Below are 25,011 nucleotides of genomic sequence, written 5' to 3' on the forward strand. Positions count from 1 at the left end.
GTAATCGATGCCTTGGGAATGAGAGCGGGCTGGTGCATCTGTGCTTTAGGCTAAATGCTAACGTCAGCATGCTAACATGCTTTCAAGGACAACGCTTACATGCTAATTGTCATTTGTTTGGCAAGTATTTGGAAAAGTAGAACTGCTGGACAAAGTCAAAGTTGCAAGATTGCCATCCGTGTGATCGCATTCCGCCGGTAGAAATCGATCCTGCGCTTATAAACAGGACACAGGACACCGTTTGTTAACAGACTACAGAGAGACAACACCTCTACACTGATGATAACTGTCTTTATTAGTTATTAGTATTATTAGTTACTATTATTAAGTACAGTGATCATGTGAACAGACACAAACCTCTCAAAAGTCTCTCCAGCTGTTAAAGCCGACTGACAGCTGATCCATCTGTGATCAGCTGTGATCAATGAGTTATACCGATATATTCATATTAAACTTATATCTGTAAAGTTTAAGATGGTTTCCAAAGGTTTAACCTCAGCTTTAAAGCTATTGGCAAGAAGTCCTTTAAGGGATATTGATATTCTCGTTTAGAAAACAGAAGACAAATGAAATGTTATTGGAGTGTGAGGATTCTTCAGGTTTGCACTCTCCTGTATACTTGCTACTTTTTAAATGTGTTACGAGCAAGCCTAAAGCTGATTTTAATAAAACAATGTATAACAGTATGGTGCTGTATCTATCCATGAAATGCTTGGTGTGGAAGAAACAACACTCAGACACCCACAGTGCCATGCTATTTATTTGAACACAAAGACCCCTGCAAGCGGGAGAAATGCTTCCAAAGAGCTCAGATTATGGTACGGGAGAGAGGATTTTTGATGTCTAATATATGGGACTTCATGAGGGGAAACTGGGACCACATTATTATGATCCAGATGTGATTAAATGTCCCATCCCTTTATGTTCAGACATAAATACAAGTGATCAAAGTACAAAGCTTTGTTTACAAGGCTCCGCTGGTGTTCAGATGTGTAACTGGACTAAAGGTTTTTTTCTTATTCTTGGAGGTAAATGTCCCCTCCTTGTGGGAAATGTGTGAAGTGCTTATTAGTCCAGAGGTTTTCTGCTGAGTGATGCAAAATAATCCATGCGCAGTATGTGTGTCAGTGGAGCAGTTGGATTTTCCCAAGAAAGAGTGAAACAAAACACATGTTCAGTCTCTTAAATGGCTGAAACCTTCTATGTGTTTTCCAACAACACAACTCCACAGCCAAATAGAAATGCTATATTACAAATCGTATTGTGAAAACCATAATGATACATGTTATTGAAGTTAAAACACAAGGATGACAAAGATTTAGGTTGTCGTGAGCCGAAGCGCGAGGGGACAACGGGCCTCCTGGTTGACCTTTCACCAAGATGCCACCTCTGCAGGGTTCACGATCATCCTGCAAATCACTCCGCCTGACCTTTAACATTGCTTGTCATTGGAAACCGCCTCCTCGGGACGCTCTGATTGGCTGAGGTGGCTCAAAGCGAGCATTTCGAGCTGTGGCTGAGAGTAAATAAAGGTTATTGGAACCTGTAACTGTTGATGCAAACGTGTTTCCATCAATTGACGAAATGCAAGAAAGTTAGACAGTGTATTTCTGTGTCAGGAAATATTGTAGTTCATGGAGGACATCGTTGAATTAAATTAGTTTTGATTGTATATAATTATTATGTCGACCAGTGTTTACCTCTGAAGGTCTCTTCATGCTCTCATCTGTAGGGAAGAAGAACAGTTGATGTTAATTTACTATACAAAGCACCGAGACATGTTTTGTCCGACTTTACAACTTGATTTACATGTAAGAAATAGAAACTCCGGAGAATCTAAACGGACGAATATAAGAGGAAGAAATGAGTGGTTCAGAAAATGAAATAGTAAATGGCTGTAATGTGATCTCACAGTCCGTGCCCTTACCTGTGCTGTTTATGCTGAATTCCTTCCTCATGATGCAGACCTTGAGAACAATATATCCAGCAGCTAAGAGCAGGCCGATCCCTCCTCCGATCAAAGCATACTTAATTTCTGGAAGGAAAAGAACCGGCAGGCATCACACGGCCATTCAACAAACAAGATGCAACGTAACACCTGTGATGGAACAGAACATCATATCGGGGAACGCCAGCTCATCTTGTGTGTGTGTGTGTGCGTGTGTGTGTGCGTATGAAAGAAGGGGGGGGGATGTTAGATTTCACAACTTGTTTACTCCATGGAAGGTAAAAGTTTCAGTCATGGTATCAGGCTCCTTTCTGAAAATGGTATTGCATCACGAGTGTCTGCAATTTGAATCCTGAATGTGTAAGAATCATTGAGGGGGGTCACTGCTGGTCAGGATGAGCCAGCACTCTCCCCTCTTCAACAAAACACTGAAACGCTCTTATAAAAATAGCCCTGTTTATGAAGTCGTGACCCCTTTCCAGACAATGGAGCTTTGAAAATTGTTTAGATGTTGGAAGTTGACAGGATTCCGAGGTCAATGAGCATGAAAAGGTCAACATCAAGCATAACAAGCACAAAAACAACTGACTGCACAACATGAAGCAAATACCAGTTTTTGACAACTACGAACCCATCTCAACTTTCATTTAAAAGTTTCACAGGTATTATTTTTGCTGCAGCCTATGGTGTCTATCATCCAGTGGTCCTCTATGTTATTGGCATGTTACCACTTAGAGAGGAGAAGAAGAAGAAGAAGAAGAAGAAGAAGAAGAAGAAGAAGAAGAAGACATGCTTTATTAATGCCTCAAGGGGAAATCACATTTGCATGCCTCCGCGCCGGTGACAGCCGTGGTCGGGGGCATTATGTGTTTTCGTTGATTCTGTGCTTTGCTAAAGATTTCCTCTGTAGAGACCAGGAGGTGAACTGGTGAACCTCTCAAGCTACCAGTCCACACTCCGCACTTCGTCTGACCTGGACCGCCGACCCCTCTGGTTTCCGATCCAAGTCCCCCCCCGCATTGAGCTACTGCTGCCCCAAGAAGAAGCGGTGTCTATTTTGTGACCCCTTCGTTACTGGTTGTGACCAGTAATGAAGACTGATTCCCCCCCCCCCCCCCCCCCTTTTTTTTAATTAAAATTCTTATCATCCATTTATTTACCAAAAAGAGAGCAAAGATTAGTGGAAAGTGTCTCCTTTTCATTATCTCAGGACCCTTAAAATGTATCTTGTGACCCCCTGTAGTGGTCTTGCCCAAAAGGTGAGGAGCCATAGACCAACTGTGAACCTGTGTGCGTAACCTGTTGACCCACCTAGTTGCTCTGCAGAGTCTGCTCCATCTCCTCTCACACTCATCAGCAGGCACCCTGAAACACATTGTTCACGCCGAATTAATATCCAGGTCACAAAAACATGCTTTTCACACAGACAGGAAGGAGGTAACCACCACAGGTGATGTCGACATCAGATAATGCCGAGCTGAGTTTCAGTGTTCTGCACAGTACAAAGAGTTGCTCAATGCTCAGTGGTGAAGAGAAGCTTTCATGCTCCCGTAGTAATCTGCAGCACTCTTCAAACATTGCTGCTGCGACCCGCTTGAATCGGCCGACTGAATGGACGTTATCAGCGGTCATCAGCCTCATAGATACGGGATGGAAGGGGCCTGCTACACTAAAGATTCTTTTTTTTTTCCTTCCTTGGTTTTTGAACCTTAATTTGTTTTGTGTCAATTCCCAACGTTACGTTTCACTTTCCACAACTCGGGAGTTGCAGTTTGGACCCCTATTGCAGACTTTAGATGAAACTGAATAGATGAACAGATTTCAAAAGTTGAATTCAGTCTAAAGCCCTTTATTTTACGCTGGAAAACAAAAGTGAACATTTAGATTACCAGCTACACTGTCCATTGAGGAGTGTGTCGGCTCATGGTGAGCAACTGCGGCAATTATGTGTTTACAATCAAGGTCTTGAAATGCCCCTTTGAAAAGGCTATAATCAGACAAGCGGACTGGCTTTAGACGACCCCTGGTTCATGTTTTCTCCTCAGGCTCGGTGCACACAAGCTCCACGGGATCACAACAGCACCTCGACAGTCATTCTGACGTCCAAAGTGTCTGCTTCTGCGTTTTTAGCCGCTAAAGTGGAAAATTGAAATTGTAGAAAGAGAAATCCAAGATGCCATTGAGCCAGACACTCAGCTGCTCCTGTTTGGATGCCAAAAAGACAGAGGAGCAGTACTGTGGGTGGCTGGGCATGACTGTGACTGAGAGCGGAGCAGAGTGTTTGCTGAAACAGAGCATACACGCTCAGCAAGTGGCTATCTTACATTTTACAGCCGCGAGTCACATTCCTCTGGCAGCTCTGGGAGCTGGCCTGTTGTTGCTGAGTGTGAAATCTTAAATGAGAAATAAAAGTTAAGCGGCAATCAGCCAATCAACAAATGACCATTCCCAGTGGTCAGGATGTTGTAGGATTTGATGAGATTTTCGGGTGCAGAAACGTGCATTTCCGGATCGGTGATCTGCACAACAACCAGGAGCTCGCTGAAGGTCAAGAACTGGAGTTCAAAGTGTTGGCTGTTTGGGGGATTGAACCTGTGACTAGTCATGGGACAATCTATGTGTTGTGAATCAGTCTATGGTAATTTCAGCTTAACGCGCCCTGAGTGTTGGGAGAGATAAAGTTTCCAGTGACCGGAGCGTGACCTTTTACATAATGTGTCATGTCCAGCGAGCAGAGGGCATGGGCAGTCTGGCAGCACTCTGGGGCTTCGACTCACAGCCCAAAGTCAAGATACGTATGCAAGTTTTCAGACAATAAAACAACTTGCACTACAATGTGCTTTGGAACTGGCAGACACACACAATTTGAAAACTAAAAGCTATACTTCTTTTCACAAGCTTGGAGCATTAACAGAAGCAGTGAAATGGAGAAAAAAAGGGAATTCAATTGTTCAGGCTGGCTGACAAGCTGTGCAAAAAATAGAAAGGTTGTAATGCCTTCATATTTTGGACTTATTATTTTACTCCCAAATAATTATAGCATGCAAACACCTAACAATGGAGGTAGCTGAGTGCGTTCTACCTTTGGCTGTTCAGGGGGAAAAGCAGTTTACACAATTTTGCAGTTTGAAACTGCAGTTTATTTTTTGGGGCTTTAGCTAAGGCTAGCCTCGGCTAACTAACTAGCTCACCTGTTTTAGCTGTCTAGTTGGCTGTGTCTCTGTGGCAGACAAGGCAGTGCAAGTAAGATACATAAACTATAGTGTAGTTACAGTTTCATTCTCTGTTTTCACAGAAGTTATACTTTTCTAGATGTTGGTCTGAACTAAAAGAGAACAAGAAGTTTCTAACTTTTGGCTTTATAGAGCAGTTTATACCCAATTACTAACAACTGTGAAGATGACCACGCTGACATCGAATGGTCTTTACCATCGTCATTGTAAAAATTACAAAAAAACTCACAGGACGCTGTAGGACAATACACCGCATGCTTCACACTATCTAATTCCTCACCACCGCATCATCACATCTGTGTAAGGTTTAGAAATATAATCTTCACAACGTACAGGCGCACATCGTACTCACCAGTGATGAGGACAGCCCTGATGAGCGCTGACAAACACCCACACGTCTGAAATGCTCTCATTTCTCGTGGCGTTTCTGGTCAGCTCACTGACTTCTTGAAGTGCTGTGAGTTCGTTGTTTTTTCTCCTCTATAATGACGAGCAGTTTCCTGAGCTTGTGGCTTTCAAAGCGTTGCTGATGAAAAGATTTCACGCCGATCTGGCTTTTGTTGACTGTCCTATATGAGCTGCTGTAATGCAAGGCCCCTCGCACTTATTGGGGAGAGTTTTAGTCACCGTTTTAACATTGATTGAATCATTCTGAAAATCAAAGCAAATTTTATTTCATGCTCTACTCAAGTTGTATGTATTTATGTCTATGTTTTATGTGATTAAAGAAGAGATGATGAACATTAATTATCATTAGCCACCATGTACATGTGCCAGATTCAGCCATTCAGGCTAATTTTCATCTGCAGTCCCTGGCAGGTTGGTGATATAACATTTTTTTAAAAACACACAAGAGGACATAGGTATATGCAAAAGATCCATGAGCACGTAAGAACAATTTATTCTCTCATTTCAGCATTAAGTGGTTGGCAATGATACTTGTTGACGTAGCTTGTTAGATGTAGGTAACTGATGTTTGGATGGAAAGATTTGTGGGCCATATGTTGCCGAGATGCTCCCCAGTTTTATTACTGCCAATAAAACATAATGGGTCAAGGTCTCAGCTCAAATTAGACTGGATCCTACTGATAGTGTGTCTCGCAGTTGGTTTTCGAGCAAGTTTAACAGCTCCACTTCTTAATGCGACAATGATGTAACTGCATTTGCAGCGTGCAAATGCTCCCCTTTGATTGGTCAGCTGCCTGCCGTATCACACCTCGGGGGTATCGGTTATTGCGGTCCTGTCATCGCTCCCCTCACACGAGGCAAATAATGAGACGCTGTGCGATAAAGTTACCGTTATTGGAGCTGTGCCCATGGAATCAGAAAAATACATTTCTTTCAGACAGGTCAAAATAAATGTACTGTCTGTGTGGAAACACCTTTGTCATCTTTAAAAATAACACCGGCAGCTTTATTTCTGCAGGGACCTATTCGACAGTTCACGTCACCGTACACGGTGAACAATAATTCCATTTGAAATGTCTTCTCGTTTTTGCTGCCATGTAAAAAAAGTAACACAGGTCGTCTATAACACAAAGCTATCTTACCACCATAACATATAGTATTTGTGCTAACTGTACTGCCCACTAGGCCTTGATCGGATATATTGACATGGATCATACAGGGAGGGCAATTACATTTGGGCCCCTTGGAAATGTCTCTGACAATTTCACAAAAATAATAATAATATACATTTATAAGATTATAAATGAATAACTTATTATCATATTATTTTTTTGTCATATACAGATGTTTGCTGTGTAATATATTTGTTAATATTGTCCAATGTCAAGTCTGATGATGTGTGTGTGTGTGTGTGTGTGCATGCTTTATAACTACTAACTGCGTGCACTAGGGCCTGTCATAACTACGCCACTGCATTGACATAAAGATGAGATTTTTTTTATAGAAATAATACAATACAATTTGCGTGCCGGCAAGTTACAATGTTTCTCTGTCACTGAGTTCATGTCAGCTACTGTATGTGATCGGCGTCAGCTGTCCTAAAGTTACCATACCTGGGTTTACTAGCCCCTTAACCCTGAAGGCCATGCTATCCTGTCTGTCCCAGTTCTCAGTGAGCATGAACGAGCGTGAGCCGAGCTGTATGACGGCTCCCTGTGGTTTCACAGTCAACCAGAACATATGTGGGTGTCAGTCATAATGCCACGAACAAAGACCGAATCCTGACCCTGGTGGACTGGACTTTATTCTTTAGTGTCTGTTGTGTAAATCACTTGTCTGTGTTTGTAAGGCCGGTATATCCAAGCCAAATCAATCCGAAGCATTGGTCATTGGTTATGAATGTGACTATAAAATGCTCTACGTTGTTTCATGCATTCCTATTAAATGCAATAAACTAAATGGATAAACTAAAAAGGTAGAAAATATAACTCATGTCTCTGTTGTCCATCTGTATGCTCAGTAATATGTGAGCAACAGTCAGCACAATTTCTGTTTCAAAGTTTGATTTTGGCCAGAATTTTGCTTCAACTGCTCTTAGCCTGGATTAGCTGTTTTGGCTAGGACCCATGTAAATGGGAAGCTGGCACAAGCACTGGGTCAAATTAGCTGTCTTGGATAGGGTTGGAGGCAAAAAGACAAAGGTGAGAAAAGGGCTGGAGGAGGAGGGGGCAGGCCCATGTGAGGCGTTATTCTGGGCAAGACATGAGTGCAGACAGTAGAAGGGAAATGGTCTCACACTCAGTATCTCTGCTCACAGCAGGATATTCCTGCTCAGCAAAGTCTATCTCCACAAAACAATGCAGGGACTGTTCCGTTTTCTGAAAATGAACACACCACATTATCTGCAAGTGCAATCATGCTTTGCAATACAAGAAAATGAAATGTAAATTAGTATAAATCTGTATATCCGTTGCATATCAAGGGAATACAGTTTTAAGTGACCTTTTAAACCTAATTCATGAACTTTGACTGATACAGTCAATCACGCAAATTGACAGTATTTGTCCGTTGATCGTGAATATAATTGCCATTTTTTTGTAGAAGATTGCATGTGTTACTGCGTAAAGTAAGTCAAATACATGTGCAAGGTCAGCAAGTGTGGAGGGTGCAGTCGGCAGAGAGGCAGGCTGTTACCTACTGATATACAACATGACAGAAATAGACAGGCTTAAATATGGCACCTTGATGGAACACAGCCACACGCTGTGGATGCTGGGGCCATGGAGTTTTTGCTGGACCCAACGAGGGCTCAACAGAGATTGTGATTTCATGCTTTCAAACCTAAGTTTGTGGCTAATACTCTATTGAAACAGATGCAACAGGTTATGGTGATGCTATATGCAGGCAGTAGTCTATGCATATTGTTCTCTCATGGCATATAAAACCAGGTTGAGTCACACAGTATTTATTAAACACTCCACTCCTTTTTCTATTTAGGGAATGCACAAGGTCAAGCTTCACTGACCTCATCCATTGACTTCCTCTGACTCACGAAGGCTTACAAGTCAACATAATGCCCCCACTCCGTTGCAGATTAATCTCACAGCAACAACAGCTGCATTGGTCCTAAAACTAGACTACCCAGTAACACACGTTCATGTTTCTCAACACAGCCTCGTAAACAGAGCTTGAACAACAAGAATCAGCCCAGCCCAGCCCCACCAAAGTCAGCCACCTCCATCTACCAATCTCCACTTCAGGGACTGTTACTGTCAGTTCTGTGATGCAATGGGCTATATCAGAAAGATTGTTTCCCTGGGTGACAGAAGCCAAATGAGTCACAAGCTAAATGTTAGCCAATGGTAAGTACACCAAGCCCGTCTGTATTGTCCCCACCGAGACTCAAAAGTATTGATGCCTCATCTTCATTGACACGAAGGCCCCGTCATCTTTATAAAGGTGGATAAACGGTAAAGGAAAGAGCCTATCAGTCCTCACTGCTTAGTTACAAAAATAACCAATGACAGTGTCCATTTCATCCTGCCGGCCTGCCTTGCCCTGCCACTCGACACCCTCTGGTTTTTCCAATGTGAGCTAGCTAGCTGCGCCCTGTGTTGCTGCTCAGTTTGGCCACGCCAACTTGAGCTTCTATTTTGGTATCTTTTGAGCTCGCTCTCAGAACCCTTGCCACACCAGTGCATTTGAACATGGAACTGAGGGCTTGAGACACTTGGGTGAGTTTTCTTTGTTTCTTCAACTTCAAGAAAAAGAGTCTGTTTACTATGGATGACAACCACTAACTAGAATTCATTCTCAGCAGGTTGCAGCAGATTTTGGATTGGATTCTTCACTGATGTCTCGTGTTTGATACACCGTCTAGATTGGACAGTTACACTCAGCATGAAAGACACATCACCAAGGTGAGGAAGCTGTGTGATTATATGGATGTTACTGAGGCCCAGTGGACAGAACATAAGATGTAACAAGTTTTAAATTTGTTCGAAACATTTATGTCCAAAAAGACCTACAGCACAAGGGCCCCTGCATTTTATTGCTAGAAAATCATTACACAATATCATATAATTTAACCTAATATTTACACATCTTTAAGGAAAATAGAAAATACATTTTTGAATGTTTGCACATATATACAGTATAGTTATATAGCTGTATGGGTATAAATACACAAGCAGATGCTGGGAAAGTACCGTGGTTGTGAACTGATCTGTAGTCATGATAGCTGGTAGACTGTTGGCGGCCAAAGTCTCCTGGAAAGCCAAACATTCTGCAAGTCAGGCTAAAGATACAGTAAAGTCAATAGGTTCTAGTGATTTGACCTGATATGTTAGGTTCTAATAACAATACTAAGAGTATTAATAATTTGTCTTATGGGCTTTTGTAAACTAACCTACAGCTATTCAAATCCTTGTTAACTGTAAACATGAACTACTGTGAACAACTGAGATTGCTTTTACACTATACACTTTTAATGTACAGATACAATCAAAGACATCACTGAATCTTTGAATGACTGTGTTTATATTGGTCTCAACCCATTCTGCTTATATGGAGAGTCATGGTTATGTACTGTAGAGAGTTGAAGAGTTGAGTTATAAGGCAGTGTCTATGCTCCCAGGTCAGGACATATCAATGGGCTATTCTAAGACCTCACCCAGATAGCTAAAGTAAGCTACAGTAGAACAGCTGCTGCCAAGGGGCTCTGTGACTGATGTGATGATATTCTTGCATTTCCTGCGATTTGTGGCGTAAACCTGCAGGTGTGGATGTTGTTCCGAAGCTTTGCAGAGGCATTGTCTAGATATCGACCCATTAAAAGTGAAAATGATGTGATTGCATTTGAAAGGGCCCAATGTGTCCATAGGTCTGTCCTTTGAAATGTACACACAAACAAATGAAAATGTGAAATTGTTCTAATTATCTTCCTATAAATGAGCTAGGAGCTGTTCTCATAGCCACCAACAGTATGCTGAGTGCTCACAGCTTAAGGCACCATACAGTCCCTTAAATAGCCAAGTGCATGGTATGAAGTGTTTGTATGATGCCTGCACACGTCGTGTACATAAAGGTCATCCGTGCAACTACAGAGTTGGAAACCTTTTATAGTATTCATAAAAGCTGAGCTTTTGAACTGCACATAGTTTTGAATGTGTGACTTACAATGTGTGACTGAGTGGATTGGTTTAAAGGCAATCATCTTAAAACACTGACACTAACTTCACTGTCTCGTTTCAGGAAGTTTACATATCCCACCAACTCCACTATGTCGACCTGAGCTGGACAAAAACGGATTTACAAAGCTGCAGGAGCTGTAAAGGTGGCAAGACAGGTGATGCACGAGACTGAAAGAAGGTTGTTGACATCATGAGCTGTGTGGAAAAGCGACACATGAGCCATCGGGGGGGAAGCATGCTCCACCATCGCTTCCCCAACGGCTTCACCGACTTGTTCATGGACGAGACAGATCGAGAGGTCAGCACTCTCACCGATCGAGCCTTCCGAAGTCTCTGCGTGGGAGATGAGGCGGTTTACAATGACGAGTTGTCGTACGGATACTCGCCTTTCAGCTGCCACAAACCTTTGGTGGGGGAGCCTCTTAAAAAGACTCATCACAAGGAATCTAAAAAGCAAGGGCAAAACAAAACTGACAAAAACTATGCTCAGCCATGGAAACAGCAGCAACAGAAGAATATGTCCCACATGTCGTCTTTCCTCAAGGCATTAAGTGCTACAGAGGAAAGCCGTGAGGGGATGTTGATCAAAAATGGAGGTATGACAGACTCTAACGGGGAATCATGGGATAAATCTGCACTTCGCAGCATCCAAAGAGAGCTATCGGAATTCTCCTCGGATTATCACACTAATCTCACAGGTGGAGATTACAAGAACCATCATCGACATCACTCTGGTGATGGTTCATCTAACAAAACAGGCAAAGATGCTGCCATTGTCTCTGGGAAATCCCTAAAGAGCAAACATGGGAAATCCACTATCAAACTAAGGAAACTTAACATCAAAAACTTTTTCCTACACAGTGAGTTTAGTCCTTTCCAAACATGGAGAGATTTTAACCGGTTCCCCTTTGGCCAAGAGGACACCTCTATTCTTCCCACAGATAGTATCCCTAAATGGTGCGACTTGACTTTTTACAAGGAGCTTACAGAGGCACACATAAAAGAGACTCTGGATATAGAGGAGGTGCAGTCATGCCAGAAAGCAGCAGTTGAGCCCCCTCCTCCCACTGCTCCTAAACCCGCCCCTCCCCCTCCTCCGCCTAAGGTCTTGCCAAAGCCCTCAGCCACTCCGGCTGAGAAGAGGTGCTCATCAGAAAGAGGGGATGAGAGTGCTGCCCCCTGGAGGCGCAACAGGTCCAGGGCAACAAGTGTGATTCCAGTCAATCAACCTGGGATACCGCCTCAGGAAAACAGTTCAAAGACAGTCGATGAAAGTCTTTGGTTGGTCAAAAAGGAGGCTCGATCTGTGGAGGTGACAGCAGTTGAGGAAGTAAGCTCTTTAGCGTCGACTCCGTTCAGCATCTGCCAACTGATGACTCCAATCATTCCCTCCAGACAACCAACGGAAACATCTGAAATCCTCTCGCCCTCCTGCCTCGACCTCCCACTAAGACCACACTCTGAAGCCAAACTTACCCCTGAACCTCCAGTCAAGCGGGACAGCTACAAATCACTCGCCTCTAGCATCCTCTTCAACCTGAAGGACAACAGGAAAAGGATGAAAAGCCGTTACAGCCCTCCTAAATTCAAAACATTAGAAGTGCCTGAGTGTCGCACCCAATCTCCACAATCAGATCATCTGAAATATTCTCAAGCTGGCTCTGAAGGCTATGCATCTGGCTTAAGCACTCCTGCCATTTTCACAGACAGACAGACAGTTTGCAGTCCGGTTTTGGAATCTATCAACACCCTAACTGTTGATCATACCAAATACGATAGTGAAACACCTGTTTCAGATGATTATTTGTTATCAAATCTACTGCAAACCAAAAGGGAGGCTGCAGGTGGTCTTATTGAGGAGAATCCCATCTCCCCCTTAATACACTCAAAAAAGACCAAGAGTCCTAAGGCTAAAAAGCAAAACTACCCATCTCTAAATTTGTACAAGAAAGCCGGCCCTGTTGACAGTGATATGAAACATCTTCTAGTCCCCCTGAGCAGCGGTGCTCCTATGTACATAGACCAACCAACTGAGGCAAACAAACTTTCTCCAAGCACGTTAAGCAAAGACCTCTCCCCAAAAGCGCTGCCAACAAACAAAGGGGTTTCAGCAAATACTTTAAATGGCAACGAAGATCGTTCACCCCGGACTTCACTCAATGCACATGAAAAAGAAGGGTTTTCATTAAACGTATCAGTAGAGAAAATAGCATCAAATGCACCAGACAAATCAAAACGAACTGCGAAAGACATTAAAGAAAAAGACGTTAGCTCTAAGGAAAAAGATAACAGTGGCCAACCAATGAGTACAATGGATGTGATCAGAGCAGCAAGGGAAGCAATTAATGCAGCCAAAAACAAAGCTCTATCAGCAGCTCAGTCAAATAGCATCAATAAGCCCATTTCAGACACAGAAGAAGTAAGGGGGAGAGAAATAGATAAAAAGGTTGCAGATTCTAAAGAAATGTTTGTCAGCAAGAGTTCAACACTAGAACACAACAACACGTTATCTCAAAGCAGACATGAAGCAGCACTGCTTGGTAAAAAGGGTCATGTCAAGAAAGAGCCCCCACCAGTTCCAAAGAGACATTTTGCAAAATCTGATTTGATTCAGCTCTCTCTTGACAAACAGCAAACCCATTATGTTGACAAGCTCACCAATGGTGATTCAAAGGATGCACAATTCAATTTACCACCAAGCGAAAATGAATTTGACCAGAAACAGGGCAAACTCGAACATACATTCTCAGCCAGACAGAACAATTACATAAAACATCAGAGATACGCAGAGACGGGTGGTGAACAAGGAGAGGAGTTTGAGGAAGGTGATCTGAAGGTAAACCCAATAATGGAGGCTGATGAGGAGACAATGCCACTCAAAGAAATGAAAGATAGTGAGCATATAATTAATGACTTGAATGCTCTGAAAGGGCTGCAGAGAGCAAGGCTCGGCGATCGTGTTCTCGAGAACGCGAGGAACAAATTAGGTGTTATTAACATAGATGAGGAGGCTAGGGCTAAGAATCATTTGATCTCAAGGGAGCTAAGGAATATTAAAAAGGGTATGCTGTCCATGAGAGGGAACACAACGGCTAAAAGAGAACTATTTGCACAGAAAGAGAAGGATCAGAGCAAGCAGGAGAATTTCGCAAAGATAGACAGCAATGTTATAGTAAACAAAGCCCGCATAAATGACAATTATGACAGAGCAAAAATGGCACTTGAAGAGATCATCTCAGACAGGCAGAGAAGAAAGAATAAATCAACAGAGCAGGACGTAGATCCAATATCTGATGAGAACGCTGATGAAAGTTATGTAACAAGGGTAGAGCAACGTAAAAAAGCCATGAAAGATTCTATGACGGAGGCCATGGAAAAACAAAATGGCAGCAATCTTGCACTAAAAGAGAACAATTTAAAAGAGAGGTTAGGTGATCTAAGAGACCACAATCACATGAGACAGATCCTGTCTCAAACTGAACCGAAACTTGATGAGACTCACAGATCAGGTGGCAGGTTAGCGTTACCTGGCATCGAAGACATGTATGATCCGAGCTATGAATCAGAAGAGGAGAATATCAGGTACGTAGTGAGACAGATATCTGAAGACAGCGGAGAGAATCTGATAAACCAAATTGAAGGCAAGAAGGAGGGTGCGCCTCCTGTTCCCCCTAGGAGCAAAAAGGGAGGAAGTAGAAGAGATGGAAGTGTTACTAAGGAGACAGAGAGTTTGAAAGATGTAGCAGAAGAGGATATCTTTAACATAGATGTAAAATATGAAAATGTTGAGGTAGGGACAGAGATGCGGAGTACAGGTGCACAACAAGAAGTAGATAGTGACCTGTCCAGAGGAGAGGCCTGTCAAAGTGAAACCAGTCCTGTCAAAGAAAGGCGGGATGTAGTAGACAATGCCAATGTAAAATCCAACACAATAACTGATGTAGTTAAACGTGAGTCTGTTGTACATTCAAAACATCCACAATCTGAAAATGGGCTGTGTTTATCGCCAGAGTTTAGAGGAAATGAAAGTAAGGCAAATAACTTGCAAGCACATATGAGCCCCACAAAGGAAGCCACAAGCAGCAATTCTAGGACACAGGAAACAAACAAGGTAAAACAGAAGGCTCCTTTAAAACCAGATCATTTAAACACACCACAGGACAATATAACCACAAATGTAGTGGCAGAAGAACCTGACAAAATGAATAGAGCTAGTGAGGAAATACGTGTGGATGCAGAGGCTCTTAGTGAAATCCAGAGACATATAATATCACCCTTACTTCTGGTAAATGGTATTAGTGTCAATCAGAGTCCACCTGATCAAGCCAGCTCGTCCTCAAAATCATCCTACTTCTCTGTGGAAAGTGCATTGCACAGAAATACTGAGACCTACCACTCTCTGGAGAACTTGATTGGAGAGGTAGAGGAGGTCGATGAGGAGACGCGGAATATTTCACAAAACACAAAACAGGTTTTGGACAGAACAGAAGTGGAGTATTATTCTTTAAGTGATCATGAAAGTGAGCCAGAGGTTGTAAAGCGTCCTATAAAATCTCTAAAAAAAGATACAGAAATAAAAAAAGAGACAGAAATACCGCACATGGACAGCAATGAAAGAGACAACACCATAGCAGATCAAACCTTAGCTCATGATGAAGATAATCAGACAGCAATGTCACCCTCCAATATTTTCTCACCAACTTTGGGGATCCCTTCCTTATTTAAGGTCAAAGATAACACTTTTAGTAATAAGTTGAAGTTGAAGACTGTACAACCGTGGTCACCAAGAGGGAGTCTCAGCGGTTCAGAGAGGGGAGAGGAGGTACATCAAGTAATGGACAATCCAGAGCTCCCTCATGCTAATGAACCCGCCACCAGAGGCAGCACAGCAATCCCAGATGAAATCTTCCAACCTAAAGAGGGTCCTTCGAACAGTTCTCCTCCACTGCTGCAGTCTCCTTTAAATCGGCAAAGTGAAAACCCAAAGAAATCACAAGTTGGAGGGTTCCTTGCTGTCCCACAGGAGGAAGACAGATTGTCTGGGGTTAGTCCATCATCTGAAGGAGTGGAGAGCTTAACAGCTGCTGATGAGATGGGAATGACTATTGGACTGTCAAAAGTTCCCAGTGAACGGTCTGGGTCCACCTGCAGTGGCAATGAAAGCCAAACAGGGCTGTCTAAACCACCAGTGGTCTTACCCAAATCTGAAAAGGCTGTTCTCAAAGCCATTAAGTTGGCAAATAGAAGGATAAAGAAGGAGGAGGCCCAGAAGTCCTCCCACAAGTCGTCTCAAAGCAGCAGCAAACACCGAGGGGATAGACACAAGAGTGACAAATCTGAGCACAGAATCAGCAGCAGTAGAAGTAACAAGAGCAGTGAGAGAAATCACAGAGAAAAGACTGAAGATGGTCACCGTCACAGTGAAGGTCACCACGGCAAAAACAGTGATGACCAGAGTGAGAAACTACCCTGTGAAAGAAGAAGCCACAACAGTGAAAACCACCATCACGACCGGACAGACGTGCGTCACAAGACCCAAAGGCAGAGCCGTGATTCGGCCGAAAGCAATAACCAAAACAATGAAGCGCCACCCAGTGTTGCGACAGAGAGGCAAGGCCGCAGCACCAACAGACGAGAAAAGCCGGAGCAAAGACACTACAGTAGTGATAGGGTCATCAGCAATGTACCCGTGTACAAAACTCAGCTCAGCGATAGACCCTCATCGGACAGGCCATTCCGCCGATCACAAAGCATTGACAGGTACTTAGGAGATAAAGTAGAGCGCAGGCTCAGTGTTGATACGTCAGTCAATGAGAAGCTTGATCCGAGGACCCAGCGCATTGAAAAATCCATCATGGACGAGCTTCAGCAGAGAGGCAGAGCCAGAGACAAGACGAGCAGAGAGAACATAGTCAGAAGGAGTCACAGTATCGATGCGTACGTTAACCCTCCCCCTTCAACCCTCTCCCGGCAGTCAAGCCAAACCAGCCACACCAGCCAGCTTTCTCGCCAGTCCAGCATTGAGCACACCATTGTTGCGCAGTCCTTTCCTTTGACCCAACGTAAGCTCCTACAGGATCCAGACTCCGGGCAGTACTTCTTTGTAGAAATGCCAATACAAGTCAGGACGAAAACCTTCTTTGATCCTGAAACAGGAAGCTATGTGCAGCTGCCAGTCCATCCGCCAGAGGGTGCTGTTCCTCAGGCACCCCCCTTGGAAGTTTTGACCCCACCTCTGGTTGTTTACCACAGCTTTGTCCCGGTGCCCTTGTCCCCCATGGCTCAGAAAGCGATCATACAAGCTCCTCATATGGAGCCAAGGTTGAGGCAAATACACTGTACGGAGGGACATCCTTATTTAGAGCCGGTCTATGGCCAACATGACCACATGTTAGGGGAGTTTCTAGGCACTGAGGAGCTGGACTGTCCGAGCTGATAGGCCATGAGGTATGAAAGGAAAAATCCACACTGAGTTTAGGCTGTTTTGCCAATACCTGTTTAATAACAGTATTACAGCGTTTTAGGGTGGATTTTAAGCATCTGATCCTTGTGTTGCTTTACTTGCCTTAACTTGCATAAACACACAGAAGCTGCGCAGGCTTTGTGAAGCTACAGAGGCCTCATTGGGCTCTGTGAGGAGGAACGAGTTCGATTTGACTGTAAACTGATGGAAGATCATTATTTGGTGAACTAATGATGGTTGTTGTCGAATGGTGAATGTGGGTTGGATATGTGTAAGATAATGTGCAATTCTTGAGAAAGATAAGGGACATGGAAAATCCATGTACATAATGTATTTATGTGTAAACAGAGAGGGTACGCTTGAATTTAAATGTGGAATATTTATTGTAAATGCTGAGTTTGTTATATACATCTACAGTGGTATTGGGGTCTCCATTGCTTTTCAGGTATTGGGGCTTTTTGTTTTATTACCTGCAGTTTGTTTCCTTGAGATTCTTTTTTTTTCCACCAGACAGTTTGCAGTTCAATTATCAGTAGAGATACTTGAAACAAATAGAACTCACTTTAAGAAATTGTATTTCATTTGTATGTATGTTATTGATTTTAACTGATCGTGTTCACACAAGGAAATAACTAGAAACATATTGCATGTTTAATTTGAAATTGCAGTTACACCTGTTGAATGTGTTTGATACAAACAACTTTCGTTTATACTGGCATTGTTGCAATAAATGTTTTTTTAATTAATATGCAGAGAACATGAAGGAGAATTGGTTTTGCAAGTTTGTTGCATTGGCGTTTTTTTAAACTAGACTAAAGCAGGGCTGTATTGTGTCTGTGATCCATTCCAATAAAAAACAACTGTTGTTACAGACTCTACTGCTGTCTTTCATTTCACTGCACATTCATTATTCATTTAAAGCATAATGTCTTTTAAATAGAATGATTGGAACGGTTATGATTGGCGATTCAATTATAGTTAAAAGGCAGACAAAAATGGAGCCATTAACATTATTCTGACATTAGTATTAAATCCTTAATTCATTTTTTTAAATGACAAATTCGTTTATGAGTGAACAATTGTTGTACAAGGTTGTTTCTAACTTGGAACAGGTTTAAAGTGGTTCTATTTCGAGTCTGTTTTTCAACATATGTATCTCAACCTCATCGAGATACTGCGGAACTACAGTAATGGAGTGGGTTTGTAGACTTCAACCAGACCTCTATCACGCCATCTGTTGGTCAGTTAGTGCAACGACGGGAGTGGACTCGATGAGAAAGGGAATAACAGCCTGTGTGTTGCTTTAATGTACTAGTCTGAACAACTACATGAATAAGAACTAAGACAAAATGCAGAGTCTGTGTGGATGTGAATATTGAATAATGTTTCTTACCTCATCAAAATCCAAGTACCGGCATCCTTTCAAGCAGTGGCATAAACTAGTCATGAAGGGCCCTAGTGCATGCTACTGATGAGGCATGCACACACACACACACACGCACACACACACACACACACACACACACACACACACACACACACACACACACACACACACACACACACACACACACACACACACACACACACACACACACACAATCATCTCTTCACATGATTAAATAGACACTTTACATTGGACAACAGGAAACATATATTACCCAGCAATCATCATTGCATATTTGTATGACACAGAAAATAACAAATTAATTCTTTCATTAATTGAATAGTTTTTAATACTTTATTCAAAGTTTATGTTGAATAAGCATACGACAAGATTGTTACTGACTAGTTTACAGAAAAAAAAACATTGTGTTCAGCCCCCCGTGTTACGCCCATGCTAGCCAGTTAAAAACCGAGAGAAGAAACGATGGTCAATTATTGGATTACTTCTTAACCCCTTATTATGGGCTGGCTAAAGATCACCAAATCAAGGCCCCTCAAAACACCTGAAGAAAAAGCAAGACGAACTGTTATGATTCCACTTCAGTTTAATCTTAATGAACACTCCCTACACCAACCATCATCAACTAGTGCATCACTTATCTAAAAACAACAAATAATCTCAACAAGGGATCATTAAAACAGCATATTTTCAACTCTGTCGGCCAATTATATGTCTATTCAAAAGGATCACTGATTACTAGCTGAGGAACAGTTGTTTCATTTCTCAAAATAATACAATATTTAACATATGCACAAAAATACAGTGTTTTAATCAACTTTAAGCAAACCATCATCTCCCCATCCCTCATTGTTCCAGTGTTAAAGAGTGAAGGAGATGCACAGCCAGTCAATGGCAGCCGCAGCTTAGTGCCACCATGTCGTCATACTGCTTCAAAACCACATTCTCCTCATCGTCAAAATATAACAAACTGATGGACTGGAGTCTGTCGGGAACACAGCAGGGGGCTCCCACTTCGTCACTGGAGAGCTTGAGCGCGTGTATGATGGAGCGCACTGTGGCGTGGTTGGTCGCTCTGAGGTTCCCCCCCAGCGGGAACGGGCAGGAGCCTTTGCAGTGGTAGGCGTTGTATCCCCGCGGAGAGATGATCCAGCCGGACCAGCCGATCTCCTCAAAGTCGACGAAGAGGGGGACCCGCTGGCAGGACTGGGAGCGGCCGTGGGGCAGGAAACCTGGAGAGGCACGTCGTCTCCGGCTGCGGTGGTCGTAAGGCTCAGGTGCCGCAGGTTGGGCGTGTCCTATAGAAAGAGGAAGGTGAACATCTTGGCTTAGAACAGCAACATGTATGAAAAAAATATTCAAAAAATGTCAACTTTCAAAGTAAGATAACACTTTACTTTAAGTCCCCCTATTTAACATGTATAAGCAGTATACAGACATTTAATGAATGGTTTATAACACATTAAAATGGAGCATGAGCAGCCTTGTTTCACTAGGACTTAAAAGCCATAGAAGTTTAGCTAGCGGGCTTTAATTGGTGGATTTAGAACTACTTTAGCATCGTTGCTCTATCTCACAGGAGGTAAAAGGCTATAGCAGTAAGTTAGCTTGCTATATTAAGAGAGGCATGGGGTACTCTGGCTGGACGAGAGGGCGGTGACAATGTAATGTGAGATTATGAAATAAAAGTTGACATAAAATGTGTTATTGGGAAAAATGCCACTATGAAATGAGAACAAATATGAAAATGATTAGCTAATGTGAAACTGGACGATGAAATAACACCACATGATTGTGAAGTTTTAAGAATTTCCTCAGATATTTCACAAATTGTTGGTTCATTGTACATTTTCAAATTCATATTAATTTAATATTGTCTTCTTTTATCAAATTAAAACATATATTGTTTTGGGGTTCCACACATGATGACTATACTGAAATGCGTATAAAGTGCCCAATATGTTGCACCCATCACCTTACCCAGGTAGGACTGGTTTGATGCTCCTGTCCTCCCGTCGTCTGAGAATATGACGAGGTAGGCATTCGTGTCCGTCAGCTCTCCCTTCCGCCTGGATGAGGACACCACTGACTCCATCCAGCTCCCAGAGGGAAGTGTGGTCACCACAAGGATGCCATTGTTCTCCTGGCTGTTGCGGATCCACTTTGACACCTGGCATCCAGAATAAGAAATACTTCATAAACAATATGAAGATATCAATTTGGTGCGAGCAAATGACGCCTCTCTGCAATCAAACACAGATCTAAATACATTTATGAAACAAAAGTCAAATTAATGACCAGAATATACCAAAAATGTATTGAACAATGGGGAGGGTGTTACCGTTTGAGTGACATTGAAGACTTCCCATCCTTGTGTGTAGAGGGGCATCAGTCTGGAGGTGATGAGGTTTCCTCTCCATGGCTTCACTCGGCTGTCCAGCACCTCATACAGATCCACCTGTAGTCGCAACACAAAGCTATTAGTTCACTAAACTGTGTCCATAAAAGGATAGAACGTCCACATCTCAGTTACAGCCCTATATCAAGTGATAATAAAAGTATCTGTCAAATATTTGAAAGTGAAATATTTACATGAGAACACAATAGATGTCATCCAAAAGGCATTTTACCTTATAGAAATGTGGCCCATAAGACTTCCCAAGGAAAAACTTCTGTTTCTTTCGAAACCAACGGAACTCCGCTTTGATCATTCTCTCCTCTCTACCGAACGATGAGAGATTGAAGAAGTGAAACCTCTCTCCAGTATGACCTGCAGGGGGACGAATACAAAACACATATTTAGTTTGCTAAAATTAATTAATTAATTAATAATAATTTTGGTAAAGAAATGTCACAAAGTCTTGAACATGAGCTGTTTAACAGGGACATTCGCTGCGCGTAATCGTGCGTAATTGATAATAAGAATTACGCACTCTAATTAATCACATTAAATGCTGTATAGATTAATTTCCAAACAAAATATCACAAAACACTTGTAGTTCGTGCGCACAAGACAGTTTTACTCACCTTTATCCTCGAAACTCCGGACTATGTTTCCTTCCAGAATCTCCTTCTGGCTCTTCGGGCTCCCGTCGGAGACCGTCACCGCGTTAAAAAGATCCAACATAAACTGAGGCGCCTTCTTGTGAGGAGCCGCCACTCCTCGAGGTAAATCATGAAGGTGCAGCAAGGCGTCCTTCTCGCTCGCCGCGTTCGTCGCATCCAAACCGTCCTGCCGCTCTGCTCTCCCCCTCTCCAGCGGGAGAGCGACGCACCTCAGCGGGAGAGCGAGGACGAGCCAGAGGCGCAGAGCTCCTCTTGTCATTTTTACTGAGAGCAAGACTGAGTGAGGTTCCACACCTGTGGGACGGCGGGTGATAAGGGCGGCCCGCTGCCTCTGATGACAGGCCGTCCCCGTATACCGCTAACACCAGGAGATGATTGGGCCGTGTGATTGATGATGGTGGAAAGACAACACAAAGGAAAGGTGAAAGTGACCCGAGAGTCGGCTGTAAAAGATAATAGATAAAGGACTAATTCCCCTTCATTTGTATGTCCAGGTTACAGCAGGTCAAAGGCCATTTGTCTTATTTGACCCGTTTAACCGACTTTTATCAGGAAGCAGAGACACTTCGAGGGTTATCTAAGATACTAATGCAGGCTGTTAAACACGGATTAATCCCTCTGATAGCCTATAGGAGTCATCAAACCACGAGCCTATGAATTAGTGTCGAAATAATCCGTTTAACTTCATAAAAAATTATTCCATTTATGAAAAGGGATATAAACAGGTAATAACAACAAAAGACAATGTTGGCTACCAATATGCTGCAATTCATATGTTTAAATAAATCCATTTAACGTTAAATGGATTTATTTAAACATATGAATTGCAGCATATTGGTAGTTAAAATATGTTAAATACGTTAAATATGATGGATTAAACCTTTTAGTGTAAAAGAAGGAACGTGTTTTTTTCTGCACCACAGTTGTTTCATAGCAGGGACCAATTAGCGGGCCAACCAAATAAAGTTATCCCATTATGATGTTTTGTCGCCGCTGCACCACGTCATGTGTTTCTTGGCCCAGCGGTCTGTTATCAGTATGGGGCCAGTCGCAAGAGAGCAAACGAACAGAAGAGCCGTGACGCAAATGAAGCGCGCTTTCAAAAGCGGCTTGTTAATGCGCACATTTTCCACAAAACGCAGCCGGTCACCGTGTCGTCGTCTCCCCCGTTTCTGTTTGGACAGTGACTCAGAGTTGAAATCAGCATGACATGTTTATTCCTCCGTTAAGATGAATCCGAGATGATATTCCAATCAATCAGGTGGAACAAAAGGGATCAAATTCCCAAGACCGTCACACTGATCAATGCCTCCAGTCCCCTCCCCATTGTTCATCAAATTCATGGCGATTACACAGGAATGATGATCCCCTCATTTAGGGCCCATTACTCACGTTTAGGGCCCCATGGTGAATTGGCCCTTTTCTGATTTCTCTTGTATCCCTAAGCAGCCACGCTGTCAGATAAGACACAGGACAGATTATAGCGGTAAACACTGTAAACAGCAAGATACCAGGATCAAATGATTGGATTTTCAACAAAAAAAAAATGCATTTTTTCCCTGCATTCCATTATTTATAAGTAACATTTTCATCTTTGTTATCAGTGAGGAAATGTATGCTATGTGATCACTCGAATGCTAATGACAAACTCTAGGTTATCAGGAAGAAAAGCAGTGTCTTTGGGGGGCGGGGTACCTCCTAATCTAAGGAAGTGAGATGCTGAGGAAGGCATTACTTAAAGTGAAGATGTCTTCCTGTGACGCATGTGACTGTGCTCCTCTGTATACACGTGTACTGTATGCTCAGTGTGTGACGTCTGGTACGTGAACGTATATGAGACAGCTGGTGAGTGTGGGGTGACCTCAAATGTTTACCCTGACCATGTGCTGATAGCAGATAGACTTAAAGGGAAGTCCTCTGACGTAGTCCGGCAGCGCTTCACCCAACAGCTAAGGATGGACGGCGGTGCACGGTGGTTGTGGCTGAATTTGCAGTGCTGAGTGGTATGGAGAGGAGTTTTTGATTAAGATTTTGAGAGAAAGATACAGTAGAATGTTATTTTCAAAGAACAGTTTACTATTTTTGGGAAATATGCTTTTTTGGCTTTCTTGGATGAGAAGGTTGATACCACTCGATAGAAGAAGAGTGATACATCCATCTCTCCTCTTACTCTTCCCCAGACACACTTGTGTGTGCCATTATGGCAACATGTGGTCCTGGTGGTCCTTGTCAACGGATTTTGTCACTGGGGTAGCGTCACATCCATGCAAAATGCAGTCACGGAACTTTTAAAGGTGTGAACTTGAGGTACAAAATGAAGGCCGAGTTCAAAGCCACTTTCCTCCCCTGGCCCAATTTGGCTTCAGGGCCGGTGTGATCCCAAGATTCTCTCTATTTTCTAGATAAAGCAGCAACCTCGGGTGCTGAAAAATGAAGAGCCCGAAATTTGCAATTCCTCAAATGGCCACTTGATGCCGACTCCAAAAAGCGAGTCAGTCCCCATAGAAATCACACGTTGAAACGGCCATCTTTAGAGCAGAAATAAACATGTTTACAGCCTGGTGCAAAACAATAAAAGCTGTGGTCTCTATAGCCAATAATCCCGTTCATGACAACTTTTAAAAGGTGAAGCATGATTAAGGGAGTGTCCGCTTTGAGTGACAGGTGGGTGCCGTCTCAGGGCGCTATATAGCCGCTAGCTATTTCGTCTGCTGTGTCACCTTGACCCGCCTCAGCTCCACTGAGGATCCAACTCTTTGCCCATTTTTGGATTAGCAGAGAGACCATAGCCACTAGGCTATTTAGAAAACGAAGGTGTCAAGGTATAGGCCTTGTGGAGATTACTATACAGTAGGCTCTACATGGTCTGGTGTGACTAGATAGCATTCCCAGTTAGAAGCAACAGAACCAAGCTTATTGCCATTGGCCTTCACATCTTCTCTTATTAAGTCAAAGGGCAGGAAGTCTTACTGTAAACTCTTTTACTTATTTCACTACCGTATCTCATTTATTATGTTTAGCCAATCGCTTCACAAAAGTTCATTCTTGAACTTTGAATCCACTTGCCATGACAGTGTGGCAGCGAGCCAGCATGCACAATACGAGGACCCTGAAACTGATGCGGCTTAATGGAAGTCAGCCATCATTGATTTCACTATGACACCCGGTGCTTTTCCTATCGTGACATGCCAAATGTCCTCCATGAAATATACATTTTCCTCTCCGTCTTCCACACTGATCACACCCACACTAACATCCACACCATCATCTCAGCACTAGTTTGCCAGCGCTTCAGT

At 42.9% G+C, this 25,011-nt stretch overlaps 3 protein-coding genes across 3 annotated transcripts; 1 reads left to right on the forward strand and 2 right to left on the reverse strand.

The window, feature by feature from the left end:
- Window positions 1-742: 742 nt before the first annotated feature.
- Window positions 743-5,626, reverse strand: LOC306713013 (uncharacterized protein). Its single transcript, XM_079182530.1, has 5 exons — window positions 5,534-5,626; window positions 3,260-3,313; window positions 1,928-2,035; window positions 1,701-1,726; window positions 743-1,516 (listed from the first exon to the last, which is right to left on the reverse strand). The coding sequence occupies exons 1-5, from the start codon at window positions 5,592-5,594 to the stop codon at window positions 1,433-1,435; spliced, it is 333 nt and encodes a 110-aa protein (XP_079038656.1). The 5' UTR covers window positions 5,595-5,626; the 3' UTR covers window positions 743-1,432.
- A 3,663-nt stretch (window positions 5,627-9,289) lies between these two features.
- On the forward strand, window positions 9,290-18,086 carry LOC306713008 (uncharacterized protein). Its single transcript, XM_079182524.1, has 3 exons — window positions 9,290-9,323; window positions 9,407-9,509; window positions 10,843-18,086. Exon 3 carries the CDS (start codon window positions 10,972-10,974, stop codon window positions 17,215-17,217), a length of 6,246 nt encoding a protein of 2,081 aa, XP_079038650.1. The 5' UTR covers window positions 9,290-9,323; window positions 9,407-9,509; window positions 10,843-10,971; the 3' UTR covers window positions 17,218-18,086.
- A 1,451-nt stretch (window positions 18,087-19,537) lies between these two features.
- LOC306713011 (bone morphogenetic protein 2) lies at window positions 19,538-22,430 on the reverse strand (the record flags this gene model as incomplete). The annotated part of the gene is made up of 5 exons (XM_079182528.1): window positions 21,677-22,430; window positions 21,280-21,419; window positions 20,991-21,107; window positions 20,630-20,819; window positions 19,538-19,947 (listed from the first exon to the last, which is right to left on the reverse strand). The coding sequence occupies exons 1-5, from the start codon at window positions 21,972-21,974 to the stop codon at window positions 19,538-19,540; spliced, it is 1,155 nt and encodes a 384-aa protein (XP_079038654.1). The 5' UTR covers window positions 21,975-22,430.
- Window positions 22,431-25,011: the final 2,581 nt, after the last annotated feature.

This window comes from Pholis gunnellus (genome assembly GCF_910591455.1).
Source record: "Pholis gunnellus genome assembly, chromosome: 21".
NCBI classification, from domain to species: Eukaryota; Metazoa; Chordata; class Actinopteri; order Perciformes; family Pholidae; genus Pholis; species Pholis gunnellus.